This window comes from Neophocaena asiaeorientalis, unplaced genomic scaffold (genome assembly GCF_003031525.2).
Source record: "Neophocaena asiaeorientalis asiaeorientalis breed wild unplaced genomic scaffold, Neophocaena_asiaeorientalis_V1.1 scaffold6, whole genome shotgun sequence".
Classification (NCBI taxonomy): Eukaryota; Metazoa; Chordata; class Mammalia; order Artiodactyla; family Phocoenidae; genus Neophocaena; species Neophocaena asiaeorientalis.
Genome location: NW_020174424.1, coordinates 1615362 through 1632999, shown reverse-complemented (window position 1 = coordinate 1632999; position 17638 = coordinate 1615362). Strand labels below are relative to the sequence as shown.

At 42.2% G+C, this 17638-nt stretch overlaps 1 protein-coding gene and 1 long non-coding RNA gene across 4 annotated transcripts in view; one reads left to right on the top strand and one right to left on the bottom strand.

Moving 5' to 3' along the window:
- The window catches only part of NOSTRIN (nitric oxide synthase trafficking), a 57646-nt gene extending 42063 nt beyond the window's left edge, over positions 1 to 15583 (bottom strand). For both annotated transcript variants that reach the window (XM_024756649.1, XM_024756648.1), the window contains exons 1-2: positions 15448 to 15583; positions 6917 to 7002 (exon numbers count right to left, since the gene is read on the bottom strand). In XM_024756649.1, coding sequence (XP_024612417.1) covers positions 6917 to 7002; positions 15448 to 15474 — 113 coding nt within the window. In that variant the 5' untranslated portion in view covers positions 15475 to 15583. The remainder of the gene's footprint in view (positions 1 to 6916; positions 7003 to 15447) is intronic.
- LOC112407382 (uncharacterized) lies at positions 2701 to 14201 on the top strand. 2 transcript variants are annotated; one of them, XR_003004734.1, is made up of 4 exons: positions 2701 to 2788; positions 3794 to 3889; positions 11861 to 12240; positions 13335 to 14201. It is a non-coding gene; the product is annotated as an uncharacterized LOC112407382 (long non-coding RNA). The 2 variants fall into 2 exon arrangements; XR_003004733.1 differs by having other exon boundaries at positions 2701 to 3889.
- Positions 15584 to 17638: the final 2055 nt, after the last annotated feature.

The following is a 17638-nucleotide window of genomic DNA, read 5'->3' as shown; positions in this document are numbered from 1 at the left end:
GCGGATGCAGGGGATGCAGGTTCGTGCCCCAGTCCGGGAGGATCCCACATGCCATGGAGCAGCTGGGCCTGTGAGCCATGGCCACTAAGCCTGTGCGTCTGGAGCCTGTTGCTCCACAATGGGAGCGGCCACAACAGGGAGAGGCCCACGTACCGCTGGAGGGTGGGAGGGACGGAGACGCAAGAGGGAAGAGATATGGGAACATATGTATATGTATAACTGATTCACTTTGTTACAAAGCAGAAACTAACACACTATTGTAAAGCAATTATACTCCAATAAAGACGTAAAAAAAGAAGAAAAAAAAAAAAGAGAGGCAATTACCACACAGCATTTCTTGCTTCAGAGCAGTAAGAGGATGTGTAGTTTTACAGGTTGGTATACAGCTTAAAAATTCTTGTAATCCTGCCCATGAAGTTCGTGTCCAAACTGTGCTCTCTCTCCCAACAAATGTGCTCCCATCACCTTTGTGACATGTTGCTGATGCTTGACCTTGTGTGTTCTGTCTACACACAAACTAGTGACATCCAACATTTATTGTATACAATGTGCCAGGCACCATTCTGAGTGTTTTAAGTACATTTCGTCATTTAACCTGCAATACCTCCCAACAGGAAGGCACACTTACTCTACCCATTTCATGGAGGGGAACACCAAGGCACAGAGTTTAGTCAGTAACTTGCCCGAGGTCATTCATGGAGAAGTGACCTCTGGGATTCAAACCCTTGTCTGGCTCAAGAACCTGCCTGTCCAGCACTCCACTCTCCTGCCTCTGAAACTGTGGGGAAGCAGCTGGAGAAGGAGAATTGCGGGGGAGTCAAAGGCAAGTGCTTTTTAAAATTGACACCGCCTCTCCCTTTGCCTTTAATTGCGGTGTTCTGAATCACCACAACTCTGGCGGCTTAGCAGCTAGAAACGGGATCCACAGCAGCCTCTGTGTAGACAGAACGAGCTTCCCGGGGCCTCTTCCAAGAGCATCTTTGCAGTTCCTGGACGTGTTGAGGGTCTAAAAAAGTGGGGAAGAGGGGGCTCTGACATCAAACGTCACCAAGGTAGCCCTCTGAGACCAGACACGGCCTCTCTGAGCAGCATGATTGTACCCTTCAACTCCGCCTTCAATACTATATCGGTGACCCTAATATACAAATATTTATTATATATTTCATATTTAAAACCAGCTTTAGAATCAACCAAGCAAAACAGGCTGCAATCATTTTCTCTTGCATTTTCAACCCTAATAACCATTTCAGAATCCTCAGCAGATTACCCCACACATCAGAAAGAAATGAAATGATGAAGTCGGGAGGATGAGTTTGGATACATGAGGAGTGGAACCCGTCACTAGGCTTCTTTTCTGGTGAGTTTGCCTACAACTGAAAAACTCTCTGGCCTCTAACCCTGAATGGCCTTTATCTTAGCACAGGTTAATGGGTAAATTCCTCCCCAGAGGAAATCGCTCTAAGAAGCCATGTTCCAACTGGCAAGCGTGGAGAGAGCTGTCACTTTTGTAAGTTGGAACAAGCACTGCCATGTGGCTCATCCGTGCTTAGGATCTAATGAAGCAGAATATATAGCCTTTCAGAATTCCTGCTAAACAGAAGTGAAAGGACAGAGTTCAAAAGGGACACCTTTTCCCAAGGCAGAGGTGGCAATTTGCACCTCCAAGCACACTGGTTTCTTCTAAGGGAGCTGTTTTATCATGGTTTCTGGCCTAAAAAGCCCCACATGCAAAAGAAGTGAAGAAAGGCAGAGCTAATCTCAAACTGAGACGTGGAATTTTTTTCCCCTCATTAAAATAAGCAGAAAAGAGTTTATAAGAACATTGAGCTTAATGTTCTAGCCCTACAGCTACTACATCTAATAGGAGTTGAGATTCTCCAAGCAATTGTCTTGGCACATGTGAAATTGATGATATATATTTCTTTGGATGGGTAACTCAATCTCAGAATATTCCGGTGAGTCTTAAAGATCCCTAACCAGGGAAATGGCATGCACTGACTTTTAATCCATTTATATTCTAATTTCCTCCCAGCATGTGGAGGCAGGTCAATAAATTTTCATTAGTAATAATGAAGACCGACCAATAAGTCAAAGACTAACATTTGTCTTAGGTTTGAAAATAAATTATATTTATATTTTTGAAAGAAAGGAGAGATTGAAAATATCAGATTCAATATTTTAGACAGACCACAAAGTGACCAGGTAATAAATTTTAGAGTACCGTGCTCTAAGAAAATTAAAATGATAAAGTGATAGAAAACAAACACTGTAGCTGGCCCCTGTGTCTATGAGGAATTAATTAAAATTGAACTAAGGCTCTCTTAAGCTTGAAAACAGCAGGTGACTGAGCCCTCCCTTTACTACGAATTAAGAAGAAATTTTAGTAATCTGAAAATCTTTGCAGTTTCACACCCCCATCTCTGCCCTTCTACTTTCTATCAGCAACAGCTTCTTGGGGCCTGGTATGCTGACATTTTCCACCCAAGTTTTATCAGTTTGCCTTTTGAAAGAGTCACAAGCTCATACAAATAGGCTTGTGTTTAAAAGTTAGTTATTAACAACCTGAAAAACATTTTTACACAGCAGCTCTGTTTCTTGAGTGGTTAGGTTCTCTGGCTAGCCCACAACGCCCGCTTCGTCATTACTCATTGCCTTAATTCTGGCTCCTGACGGCAGTATAAAAAAGGAGAAATGGGAGGATGAGACCTGGAGGTCGCCCTGTTTTGGGCCAGTCTGGGAGTTCCACTGAGTCACTGCTCACTTCCGGCCCAGGGAAGGCACAGCTATGGTAGGTGTAGCATTTCAGATCCTCTGTGTCTGTTAATTCCTGAACTGAGTGAGTTTATGTGGGGTGGGAAGGAGTGTTGTCATGGGGGAAGGCAGGTAAAATGGACAAGAAGAGTGAGTTTTTAAACTTTTTAGCTGGAAAACAAAATTTTATACAGCATCCCACCATATCATAAAGATATTATGTTCTGAATAAGTGGGAACAGGAGTGACAAGGGCTCTGAGCCCTGCCCATTTAATTTCCTCCTACCCCCTGAAGTGGCCCTTGAGAGCTCCCCACAGACCCCTGTGCTACCAGGTTTGAAAGCCACTGAGCTTGATGACCGCTGGTATCCCTTCCCATAGAAAACCCTCTGTGAAGGGAGATGGGCCAGGACCCCGAGTGTGCTGGGACACCCATAGCAGTGCCCCAAAGTGCCTGCCCACTCGAAAGATTCCCTTACAACAAGCCTGGGTAGAGCTGGGTAGAAGTCAAAATGTATCACCTTCTCCATACCCCATCTGTAAATCAGGGGTGGATGAGAGTATTCGCATACTGCATTGGGTTCTGAGAATTTAAGTAAAAGAGACCAAGGATCAGACACATCTAACGCAGTGCTTGATCTATAGATGGTGCTGGATAAATGGTCTCTTCTGTGATTTTATTATTCTTTTCTAGCTTTTGTTCAAAATAACATTCTATACACGATGTAAGTAAATTTCTTTGACACACTCATTTATTGCTCCTTGTAAAGAGCCTAACTTAAACTTCTTAAAAGTTATGAGTGCCTGAGGCACAGAGTCACTCATACACAAATGCATTCATTCCCTCAGTGAACATCTATTGAATGCCTGCTCTGTGCTAGTCACGTGGGATACAAAGACCCTCAAGGAGTGGTGGAGGAGGCAGACAAGTCAACAGAAAGTAACAGTGTAGGCAGTAGAGCGATAGCAGAGGTAAGCACTGGTTCTGTACATCTCTGAGGAGCACTCTTTTGACACTGGGGACTGGAATCTTGACTTGAAGGCCCACCAGGGTGGGATGACTGAATCTTGAAGAATGCATTGAGTGGAGGCTGGCAATGCAGGTGAAGAAGTGTCTACCGGGCAGTGGATACAGCAGGTACAAATGCCGGGACCCATGGAGGCGGGTGGGAGGGATGGCAGGGAGCCATGGGGGGTGATTACAAGTGGTTCTGTAAGCAGTGACTGTAGGTAAGATGGAGAGATGTGGGGTCATGCAGAGATGGAGAGAGACAAGCTGGATAGGAAGGCAGGGCCCAGATCTCAAAGCTCCTTTTATGAAATACTACAAAGGCTGAATTTTATACTAAAGGTCATGGGAGTCTTTGAAGGGTCTTAAACAGGGTCATGGCCCCAGAGTAGAAGATGTAGTAGACGCTCCCTAGTTGAGGCAACTTGCTTGGACTAGAGAAAGGAGATCCTCTGGAGGGACACAGCTCTGAGCCCACGTACCAGACTCGAGGGTTGAGGGTGGATCAGATGTCTGCCTTCACTCTGCCCATCAGCCAGGTGATTCTGCACAGTGTACAAACTGCACAGCTGCCAGGTAGTGCCCCAGGCAGGGGGACGGGTTGAGAGTTCTGTCCGAACAATGGCCGAGGCCGTGCAATGAGAAGAAAGCTGTAGGGATAAGAGGTGTTTGGAAGAGAGAAATATACAGACGTGGTCATGAGCTGAGACGGAAGGGGTCATGGGTGGCTCTGAGGTACTGGGCTTGATTGGGTGGGCAGAGGCACCAGTAATCATGGTTAAGAATCCAGAAGGAGTACCAGCTTTCGGGAAAAGCCGATCAACTCTGTTTTGGATAGGCTGTCTTTGTGGTTTCATGGAACGTCCAGCTGGAAATGTCCAATAGACTGTTGGATATATGGTTTGAAGTATGGATAAGACATACTGCCTAGTAATGTATATATGGGAGTCATCAATATGCAAAAAAAGAGCTGAAGTTATGGGAATTAAGATCACTCAGGCTATGGGTAGACTAGAAAAGGTAAGAATTTATCAAAGATTTCATTTTAATCATTTATCTTTCGTTGACAGCATCTGCAATGAATTGTAGATGGAATAATGACCAACTACATTTCCTTCTTTGTTTTTTTTCTTTTCTTTTCTTCTATTTTTTAATTAAAAAAAAATTTATGTCCGGAGTTGTGGTACTTGCCATTTGAAAACCTGACCTTAAGTTTCCTTAGAGAGAAAAAATTGACTTTCCCCATCAAAGTCTGTTTAAACCTTAGCTGTGAGGGTGCAGGGAACCAAACACTTAAATCGTTTCTGGAAATGTGCCTTTGTCTTTTTGAATCTGATCTGTGATTGTGCTGAAATGAACTGATGACTTTGGCATTAGGCATCTTAGGAGCTGCTGTGTGTTTCTGGCTAAATCTGAGTTACTACTATAAAAAAAGAAACTGGAGAAACTAATTGGATAAAAGAAGCTAAGCAATACCATGAATTACAGAAATTCCAGGCAAAATGGTGTTTCAATACCAACACTTTTCTATCAACACCAATTAGAACAAATGCAAGAAGGCAGCTGAGATTAGAAATAAACCATTATCTGGCCTCGAAGCTTAATTGGGATGCAGTCCCTTGTAGCCACAAGCTAATACAGAAGTGTTAGAAGAACCACATTCCAATGGATTCTTAAGCAAGGTGTCTGGAATTGTTAATATACAACAATAGTAAAGACCCTGTTCTAATAATGTAGATGTAATAATAAGAAAATAAACCCTTAACTATCTTTCATTTATTTATTCATTCAATCTACAAGGATTTACTGAATGCATTTTTTTTTTCGGTACACGGACCACAATTGGCCACAGCAGTGGAAGGCCCGTGTACCGTGAAAAAAAAATCACATTTGGGGACTTCCCTGGTGGTCTAGCAGTTAAGACTCCACGCTCCCAATGCAGGGGGCCCGGGTTCGATCCCTGGTCAGGAAACTAGATCTCACATGCCACAACTAAAGATCCTGCACGTCGCAACGAAGATCCCACACCGGGCAATGAAGATCCCGCATGCCTGAAACTAAGCCCCGGCACAGATAAATAAATAAATAAATATTAAAACAAAAGGTAATCCAAATTCTTTACAAGCATTCGTTAAATAAATATAATTTTTTTTTTAAAAAAAAAGCACACTTGAACTCTCCTGTATCTTTCCTTGGCCTCATTCATCAGTCCTGATAAAGCTAATGTTCTCCCTTGCTCTTGACCTACTAATACAGGATGCAATCAACTCAGGCATCTTTGTTCTTATGGTACACACACAATATTTTAAATTTAAAATGGGTTCCCTTGAAAAGAATAAACAATCTTTTTTGAAGGTCTCTTTGGAGTTGTTTATTACAGAGCTGTCTGGACATAGGGAAATGGCCTAAGCACCCTTGATGGCCCCATTCAGTCCTCGTGGACTCTAATTTTAAGCAGGAATTTTTGTAACTTTCTTAACTGAGTTCAGTGTGTTCATTTCACCACAGTGAACAGCTTTACACGTGATCGTATCTAGTATTAGGAGAAGATGATAGTGTTGGGGATATATGTCTATCTATAGCTGATTCGCTTTGTTATAAGGCAGAAACTAACACACCATTGTAAAGCAATTATACTCCAATAGTGATGTTAAAAAAAAAGCAAATAACAAAAAAAGAGAGAGAAGATGATACTGAAAAAGGTGACTTTTCATTCATCCACGCATTCATTCAACAGACACTTACTGAAGAAGTCAAAAGGCCAGACTCTAAGAGCTCAGCGTACAAAGATGAGTAAGACACAGCCACTACCCTCGCTAGGGAGACAGAAATGTAAACGAATAATTGCCATCTGTGTGAGGAGCGCACTAATGGTAGTACACATCGGTACAATGGTGGGCCCCAGGAGAGGGCAGTGATCAGAAGGGACCTGGCTGAGCCTTCCCAAGCAGAATTAGGTCCTGTTGTTTCCTGATTTTTATGGTGCCCCAATGATAAATGTGCAATAACAGAGAATCACTCTTCAAAGCAATTTCTCAAGTACCAAAATATAACGTTGTGTTCTGGAAAGTAGGACAGCTGTAATCACTCCTCCACGTATATCGCTTGCTGCAACTAAAGAGGAAGAACTGCTTCATGCAAACATGCATTTTGTACCTTTGCTGAAGAATGGATGTGATCTGCTTGCAGAAATCTTCTCCATTTTGAGAAAACTCCTTTAGGTTCTTGTATACTTTATTATACTGAAAAAGATGCACAGAAGGTTCATGAGCATTTCCAAAGACTGAACTCCTATAAATTCAGAACGGTGCTGTAATGATGACTGTCATTGTAAATGATCACGCAGCTACAGAATGCACACCTTTTTGGTGAGTTCTTAAAATAAAGATGACGTCTCCTCTGCGTGGATGTGAAAGATCCTGGAGAACTTTTCAAAAATAAAGCTGGTCTACCTGTCTCTTCCTAGGCCAAATGCAAACAGTTCAACAGTGGGGTGCATTTGGATTCCTGTCACCCCTATTATTCCCAGGAAGGCTAAAAGTACATTCTGAAATACACTGCATATTCCCCGCAAATTCCAAAATACTATCCCTGGACCTCATGACAAACCCTGAACCATTAAACTGAGTACTTCTTGGCTGAGATAGAAAATGTAAGTGAATAATTTGGTAATAAAATTTCTCCTAGGGGAAAGGGAAGGAAACTCACACTTCCTGAGCACCTACTATGGGGCAGGCATGTTCCCATTATATGAATCCTCAGAGCTGAGGCAACCTTTCAGCTATAGCACCTGGAGTAAGCAGCTAGCAGAGTAGTAAAGAGGACGTAGGGCACAGAGGTAGAAAGACCTAAAGAAATGACCTAAGCCAGGTCCCTACCTTCAGGGGTGGAACCAACCAATACCTAGGATGTAGAAACATAATCCTATAGATACCAAATCTTTTTCTCTTTATACAGTAGTTTAACTTTCCCCTGAATTTAACACAGAAAGCCATGACAGGATTTGGTAGACACACAATAGGAGCAAACAGCTTCATTGAAACTGCCTGGGACACAAAAACAACTGTGAGAGGGCAAAGCTCTTTAGAAGGACATTGTTAACTCCTAAAGCAAGGTTTGCAAAAATTCGGTGCCTATAGGCACCTGGATGAGGGAGGTGCAGAGTGGGGACAGTGAACTGGAGAGACAGCTGCCACAACAACTCTGGATCATGGACCAGCTTTTTTTGTGCAAAAAAGCTGAAATGAGGATTGGTATCTGAAACATAACTTTTAAAATTTTGCAGCAAACAATTCACAAAATTTTCAACTCTTTGCCAAGCAAGCAAAACATACCTGTAGTGCAATCCAAGTGTAGCCTCCGTCATGAAGAAATGATTCTCCTCTAAGCCATGAGAGTAAAATCACTATTGGGCAACCAAGCTTTCTCATTTTTATTTCCACAAACATAAGTTGTCATCTATGAATGATGTGATACTTTCAGGCCTCCTTCCTCCCCTTACAAGTACAATGGAAGACTTTGGTAAGCATTTTTAAATTGTTTAGCTTTTTTGTTTATTCCTTTGTTACCTAAACACTTTCAATAAATTGTCCCTTGAGGCTTTCATTTTCTTCCCATAACACCAAATAACATCCAATAAAACATACGTAGGTATCATGAGAAGAAAACAGAGACATGTTGAGCAGGCACATGCCCTTGGAATAAAGTCATTTCTCAGCCCCTCTCACCCTTAGCTGTAGTAGCCATGTGACTAAATGCTTCCCAAAGAGGTATGGGTGAAAGTTTTGTGTTGGGTTTTAGTGAAAATTCCTTCCTCCTTTTTCCTGAAACCTGGACTTAAAATGACAGCTGATGCCGTAAGGTGATCTTGAGGATGGATGCCACATGCTAAGATCTTAGATCAGAAAGCGAGAAAGAGCCTGGGTCCCTGATGCCCTGGGGGCCACCACAGAAGCCCCCAACTCTCTACTTTTGGACTTATTTTATGTATGAGAGAAACATAACAGTAGGCTTTTTTAAAAGCCACTTTTATTTTGGGTTTTCTAAATATGCAGGTAAACATAGTTCTAACTCATACACAGTCTTTTAACTTTTTATTTTATATTATGAAACATTTTTATGTTTTATAAATAAGAATGATACAAACAATAATTATGATACACATTATATTCTCACTAACTAGGTTACAGATATATTGACACTTTTCTTCTGCTTTTTTTAAATAACAATTTTTCCTTTTAATAATTTCTTTGACTATTTTTGCACATTTGTTCTTCCGTATCAACATTTATCTAATTACAATTTTAAAAATCCCTGTTGAGATCCTAAGTGGAATCGCATTACCTCTATATATCTCAATTTGAGGAAATTAACTTTTTTATGGTATTTAGACTTCCCACTCACGGGCATAGTAAGTCTTTTCATTTGTTCAAATCTTATTTCATGTTCAATAAAATTTTATGGTTTTCTTTATAGGTCCTGTAGCATTCTTATTTACTTAGAAATATCTCACAGTATTACACACTATTAAGCTATCTTTTAAAAATAGTGTCTTACCTGTTTCTCTCTCCAGCTTACACCAAAACAGAAACAAAGACCCAACAAAAACATCAGGGGGCCATGTGCAGGAGAGAAAGATTTGGATGCATGCTTGCAAAGTGAATTTTTCTGTTCTCAAACACTGTAAGGCTGGGGCTGGGAGAAGACAAAGCAGAGAGTTGGATGGAAGGATGCCTTCCGAGCAGCAGAGAGAAGAAACTCCCATCAGGAAAACTAGGAGGGGAGGGAAGGGACTCTGAGATGAGCTGTCTTAGGACACGGACCCCCATTAGCCCACCATCACCAGAAGAGGCGATTTGCATCCAATAGTCCTGGGGAAAGAATAGGGTACCTCAGATACCATGTATGAGGATGAGGAAGGTAGGGGAAAACTTGCTCCAAACAAAGTGGAAATGAGCAGAACCAGTTGAGAATTTTTCCCTGTCCTGGGGCTGCAGGGGCTACTGCATTTCCCGAACTTATCAAGCCATCAAAACTCTCCAAGACACATTTTTAAAATACTATCTCCACAGGACTAGTTCTAGGAAGCCAGAAAGCCTGGAAAGTTTATAAACCAATGATTCAAAACTCGGTTGCTTTTAGAGGAGAGTGGCTGAGCTGTGGCAGTATGGAGACCGCCTGTCTTTCCCTAAGGCATTCAGATTCAACTTTTTTAAGCAAGAATCTTTTTTAAGCAAGAAGCACATCTTATGGCATCAGTTGCCCCTGGGGCTCCCAGTTTTGGATTTTGGAAGGATTTTCCTGTCATTTAATAGGCTAGTACTTCCTAACTTCCTAATTTTTTCACATCATGATATACGTAGAAAATGATATTTGTACTGAAACAATGTGGTAAATGGACAAAGTTGTTCAAGGTAGAGGCAACTGGCCCATGGGCTCAGCCCCCCAGCTACACCCCCCCTGTAACTCATCCCCCAGACCCCTGGGCACTTGTGTGCCCAGGTACACACAAGTCAGGAAGTTCTTCGATACATTATGTTGTTGTTAACTCAATGATCAGATACGAGTGGGATGTTCTGCTTATTACAGCAATGGGGAGAATCTTTATCATTGACTCTACATATAATGTACTGGACACTCCATGACAAACCCTGATCCAGACTGAGGTAAAGGTGATATCAATAAATAAAAGAGTGACTAAGAATAGTTCCATTATTTCAGCATAACCCCTTTTTTGATGCAATGATTCTGTACCTTTCATCTTGTGCCATCTACTCAGACTTGAAGACAAAATCTGTCTTGCAAAAGCAGACTTGCATAAACATCAAAGCAGACCCCAGAGACCATCTCATCCAGTGTGTGTGTGTGTGTGTGTGTGTGTGTGTGTGTGTGTGTAATCAGAAAATCTTAGAACTTATCTGCTTTGAGGGGATGAAGTCTCTTGACCTTGGCTTTGGCTCTCCTCCTCTCCCATCTTTCTTCCCCACCCCACTCTCACCCAGCACAGGGGCCCTGAAGGGATTCCATGGAGCACAGTTTGGAAACCACTAAAGTCCAATCCTCTTATTTTATAGTTAAGGCCGTAACAGCAAAAGATAACCTCATTAGTTAGAGACAGAACTGTGATTAGAAATGTTAAGTGAGCAAATCAACTAGAGAATCTATTAGAAATAAGTATATAGTATTATGAGCAGGGCAGATCGCTCGCCAATGTCATCAACCAGCACAGAAGGCTTTGCTCTACTCAGAGTCGTGGAAGATGAATTTTTCCTGTTTTTTTTCCCACCTATTGAGCTTTTGAATACCCCACCCCCTACCAAATATTCATTCCAGGAAAGAACCTACTGTTGATCTTACATCTCCACTTGAATTTATATTAACATGCTGCTTTTCCATAACGTCATTAAGTACTAGGAAAAACCGACATGTTTTTTTTGTTCCCTGATAAAGGGATTGCAGGCTGGTGGAGAAATATGTGGGATCTTTCTGAGAATCTAAAAATCCCTTCAGGTAGATAACTAATGTACACAGAGATGTCCCATTCTGCCATTAAGAAAATGCTTCTGCCCAGCACTTATAAGCAAATTCTGTCAGATAAATATTATCGTTACGAAAAAACTTAGTAACCTAGGCAATTGGCACATGAAATGATTAGACAGAGGTCTTGTGAACAACAAAAAATTCACTTTATCAACCTTGGCCTAGCTGCTCTTTCTGGCTTTCCATGATCTGAATGATTAAGAAGGTTAAATTCAATTACTCTAGAAAAATCCATTTTCATTCTAGGTGCAAGTATGAAAAGTTTGCTTTTTTTTTTTTTGGTGGGCAGGGAGTAATGATGACCCTCATAGTGTTAAACAAACCATGATATTCTACTTAAAGTTAATCAAATAAGCTTTTGTTGGATGCCTTTCACATGTCAGGCACTGTGCTACTGATTTCATGTGGTGTACTATTTCTAAGTACTGCTTTTGTGAACTAAGAGATTGTATTTACTAGGCACCTAGGTAATATTTAGAATCTCCATGGCAGGCTGTCATAGATTGTGAGATACATTAAAGAACATAGTCTACTTCATCCTCTCCCCCTCTTACTTTACAGATGAGGAAACAGAGGCCCACAAAATGTGAAATGGCACATCACACATCTCACAGATGCACACTGGGGATGCTGTGGGCCGACATCCAGGCCAGACCCAAGCTGCCTCCTTATCTCTGCAGTGTCCCAGAACCCCTCAGGAGCCATGGACCATTGCCCCAGCATCTTTTATATTAGTGCCAGTTAATATCTTCTGACCCAGGCTGAGCCACTGAAATGGGATGCTCGGGTTGGTGTCTGAACCAGGCTGAAGAAGCAGCCCCACAGTACTGTTTCAACAGCTGATGAAGAGAAGAGGCTGACTATGTGGACCCAGAGAAGAGGCTGACTATGTGGACCCAGGGAAGCCTGCTTTGACAGCTCCCTACCTGGATACTGAAGGAGTGAGTAAAAGGAAAACCTTGCTTATAGTTAATTATTTGCCCTTGATTTCTATGGCGTTGTTTCTTAGGAAGGTACTATTTTTTTTTTTTTTTAATGATTAGATTATTTCATTTGGAGGTGATCTGATCCTGTTTCCTTGCACATGGATTTGTAAATGATTTCCTTTGGCATATTTTGAGGATTAGAAGCTAAGCTCACAGGCATTAAGGCATCAAGGCCCAGAGCCAATTCTTCTCTTTTTCAAAAAGAGAACTTTAAAAAAATCTCCTTCAAATAAGTTCTGACTTTCTCGAGATTAGTTAAAAGCCCTACACAGCATTCAAGCAATCTGTGTGCTACCCTGGTAACTGATAATTTGTGCATAGACACTAACCCAGCTCTTTGAGGTAGAATGGCCCAGCTATCAGCGTATCTTACTCATTGGAGCATGACATAAAAGAAGAGGTTTTTAAATGTTTTCTGGAGTCTGGTGAGACCTATTTTACTCAGAAAACTATTTTCAAATGCATAAAACAAAATAACAGGATTATAAAGGAAACTAATTACATTGATATGTGTTTTATAAAATATAATTTTAAATCATATTTTATATGCTTTTTAATTAACATACTAAATAATGAGTCTTAAGATTTACCCAAATTTCTAAGTCACACTGAGTGTGAGTAAATAGTATTTCTAGATATCTGTAAACAAATGTAATGTTATATAAAAATATAAGTGCTTTTTATTAGTTACAAAGTCACAGACACTGCAGTTGTACTAGGGCTTGCTGCTTATATTCAAAACTGGGGGAAATTCTAAATTGCAGTTAGAAACTAACACAAATAAATAGGTCATGCTTTTCCCATTGAAGGTCACACAAACCACTGTTTCCATATGTGGATCCACTGGGGTAGACCAAGTTAAGAACTGTAGCTAAGCTAAGGCTTTATGAATTAGTTGTGTTCCGTGTAACCCTAGGGACTCATGAAATGGGATATTTTGCAGAAAGTTAAAGCTTTGCGTTCTTTTTGGTTTCTTCCTGAAACTACCTGTTTCATGAAGCATTCTTTTGCAGTCCACTCCCTTGTTTTATTCTGTTGCCAAATTGCAGCCTCATCTTCACACAGCCTTTTTGCCCAAGCGCAAACTAGGACTGCACCAGGAAATCAACTTGAACACTTGCTGAAGATGAAACAATCGCAAATAAATAAAGATTCTGTGGCTTCAGAGGATTCAGAAACCCTGGCTGAAGGAATATCCTCCCGCTCTCGACTACGTTTGGTGGCAGTGCACCCAGAAAGATGACTTTCAAGTTTGGAGACAAGGACAGGAGTTCTTGGGGCAATAGTTCAGCACAGGGAAAAGGACTCCACATGTCAGGGAGGGAGCATTAAGCTGACATAGAGATATGGTGATGGGCTGTCTTGGGAGCTGCTCAAAGGAAATATTTCTCCTAGGTCCAGGTCTGAAGTCAGCCTTAGAAAGGGATATTAGGCTTTTGGTTTTTAGTTTCTGTTTTTGTTTTAACTTATCCTGGCTTCAGTTTTCCTCTCCACTATCTCACTCTTCCCTTGGTCTTGATTTCTTCTTTGGTGACCGTTGGTGCCAAGGTTTTGCTTCCACTTATCCCATCCCTGTGCCACTCACCCACCCTATACAAAAACATTATCGCTAACCTATCAGGAGAAAGGAGAGGAGTCAACATTTTGGTAACGGAGCAAATGCAAGGAGTGAAAAATAAACAAACAACAAATACATAAATGAGAAAAGACTTTTTGAAAAGTTGTCTGTTAGCTTACCAATAGAGACAAGATTGGGGTGGAGGAGATCAAATGGAGGAGGTTTCGCCCTTAAAATCTGTATACAACCATATTGTTGGAATTTCTTTTTACCTTAGACACATGTGACTATTGTGTGGTTTTTTTTTTACGATTTTTAAAAATATTTATTTATTTAGGTCGCACCAGGTCTTAGTTGCGGCAGGCAGACTTTTTTTTTTTTTTTACAAGACAAGACATAAATAAATGACACCAAGCATTGTAAATGGATGACCACAACAAAAGCAACAATGATTGCGATTACCAAACACGAAACACACTCAGACTATGTCATAATATTGACATTCAGTCCAGGAATCCCCCACTGTAACAGCTCCTTTACTTTGCAGTGAAAATTGATTTGTATATTTTTTGCCTCTGAGACTATTGTGTTTTTAAAAAGTAAAAGTAGGCAGAGCCTGCTACTACGCTGTCATTATTAATATCACTAGCCACCATGACTTTATCTCATTTAGCTCGTCTGATTCCTGAACTCATTCTGTGGGATGGTGGATACAGTTTCATCTTTGCTAAGCCTGTGCTTTCCACATCCACTGAATAAACACAAACGAAACCAATAATTCTCTGTTGATCTTTTTCTTTATGGTTTTATGGCAGCCCCTGTTTATCTGCTTCTCCACATTTTTTTTTTGTTTGTTTTTAATAAAATACTTGAAGGATGAATACAACCCCTTGCTTCTGATGTCACCAGTTTTAGTTTTTTGGCACCATTTCTTGGGATAACACACTGACAATCTTTGATTACTTTATTTCCTCCCCCCTCCATTTTAATTGCTCCTCATTTCCTAAACTACATCTCTGCTCTTGCAGCTAACGACCTCACAACTTGACCAACCTTCTATTTTTGGTACCGCTCCCAGGATTGAAACAAACACGCTGGTAAACGTGTCCGAGGACCACCGCAGGGCGGACAGAGTGCGGAGCCTGTACTTCCTCCCTCGGCCCTTGCAGTTCTGGGCTCTAAATGATATGGGAAAATACGCAAAACCCTTGCATCCTGACTTCATTCCCAGAGCCCCAAACTAGCTGCAGATATTCTATGCATTTGTGTGTCTACAGTACGCACAATATTGGCACCACTGGCATATATTTGAAGAATGTTTCCCAAACAGCCACCATCTGCATGCAAATATAATGCTACATACACTCAAAGTTTTTTCAACAATGTGAGAATAAAAGATGACAATTACCTGCCCTGTCATTTGCTAGAAAGAGCTCTGTTTTAAATTGAACCAAAGAAAAACCACAGACTTTTGTACCAGTGCCAATATCTAAACATGTTTGGCTTCTGAGTGTCCCAAATTTCTTAAGTTCAAATCCATTAGTACATAAATCTACTCCTCAGCCGCCCTCTCACACACAGGCAAACCACACTGAGCCACTCACCGAACAATCTGTCAGTGGGTCCCTCATGGTGAGATGTTTGCTTCAGTCCTTTTAGCTATGCTCCGGCATACAGGATGCTGCACCAAAGGTTGGGTGTGTCCTGGACTTCCGGGATTCAAAGGGCCTAGAGTACGTCAGTCCTTGTCAAACACCCCAAGGAGGAAGTCCCAGCCCTGGACTTTAATCCCATTTGTTTTCTGAAAAAGGAAAGAATGGCTCCGGGTCAAGAGAGCTGGAGTGAGATGGTGAGAATGACTCCTATAAATACTTAGGGGGTCAGAATACTGTGTCCTGAACTGCGTCGCCTTGAAAGAAATCCCAGAGGTTATAAAGCGCTCCTGGTAACTCAGTCACTCAGGGCTGAGAGTAGAGGGATTCTCTCAGCTTGCCATATTCACCCTGTTTTTATTTTCTGTATTTTCAGTTGCTGTGACACACTGGGGTCTTTTGGGTTGGGGAGGAGGGACTGCTCCTTCCAGGGTTAGCTAATTCCTAGAGATAGTAGACAACTAGCTTATAAGCATGGCTTTGATATGCGATCCAACCCTCCAGAGCTCAGACCCCCAATCACTTCCCTTATCTACCTTTCACACACCAAGCCAATAGTCCCCCTGCCCCAAATCACCCCAGGGCCAGGGTACCAAACAACTAAGACCACCCCTATATAACCATGACTATAGTGGAAAATGTCCAGAAAAGGCTATCAGGGAGCAGGCATACATTAACTACCTCAAGGGGCCTAACACAACAGAACCCTCACTACTGTCCCAAGAGGACCAAGAAGCTAAGCTATCAAGTCAAGGAGGATTTTTCTATGTTCAACCTCGTGTTTAAAAATCACTCAGAAGGATAAACAGAACCGGAAATCAGCCATCAGCAACTTATTTTTTATTGCTTTCTCTGCATCTGTGGCCCAGGGGTCAATCCTGAGATTTCCAGCCAATGGCCTGTTGCCTTGTGAGAGCTGGTCTGTGGGCAGCTTTGCTCTGACCGGCAGACAGGTCCCCAGCCCAGAAGGAGCTCCAACTACACAGCCCAGGGGAACACTCCAGAGCTGCCCAGGGGTCTCAGACTCCACCTATTTGCCCTTGATGTGTAAGTTCCATTCACAGTCCCTGGAAATAACACAGGAAGAGGGAGAGACAATGAGGGAGGAGGACTTGCCCTGTAATCTGAGGGAGGGGTCCTTAGTCAGGGATCACCATTCACACACTTAACAAGGTTCTCCCCTGAGCTTCTGCAAAGGAACGTTATCACTGTAGGTTACCACGTGGAGCCATAGCTATCGACAGATTGTAAAGTGAGGTTAGTAATATGTCACTCCAGATATGTCCCACTGGAGGGCTTCCTTGCCTTCAGAGATGGTAGATAGACTTGGCTGGTGCCTTGGATCCAGGGCCTGGGGCAGCTCCGTGTCTTCCCCCAATTCCTGCTGCGCTTGGTCTCAGATCAGGCCCAACTCAGTTCAGAATGGGGAGACTGGCCTCCCTTGCCAACCCCACAAGAAATACCATGACACCAAGCTTACCGTGGTCTCTGTGGCCCTCTGGGAGGTTGGTAGGACATGCTCACGCCCATACTCCTCATGTGTGTCTCTCCCAGAAGGCTAACTAGCTTTCCCTCAGTCCTCGTGGAGAAATTAAAGTATCTCCATCTTACTACAGTATTCCTCCCACAGACCGTTGTACAGGCAGCAGGGGGTCCTGGCCGAATTCATACTGAGAATCAGAGTTTGGCTATTTGTTGAGCTTCTCAGAAGGGTGTTGGAATCTGCAACAAAACCTTGATTTTGGAGGTTAGAAAGAGGGCTGTATCAGTCACCTCTTGTCACAGTAATGCTGCGTAATAAACAGAAAACCCAGTGGCTTCACATGACTTTATTTAGTTCGCAAGTGTGTGGTTTAGTTGGGTGATTCTTTGGGTCTCCCTGGCCCTGCTCTTGCAAAAGCAGGTCATCTACAAATGTCTCTTGATCTTGGCAGGGCAGCTCTTCTGGGGTCTGCTAGTTGGGTGGCTGGCTGTGAGCTGAGGCGAGCCTTCCTCAGCCTGAAATCCAAGCCAGGCTGTTCTAGGGCGTGTTGAGGAACCAAGAGAGTGAATGGAAGTGCTCAGGCCTCTCGAGGTGCAGGCGTGGAACCGACACACCATCACCTCAGCCTCATTCAGCTGACCAAAGCCAGTCACAGGCCAG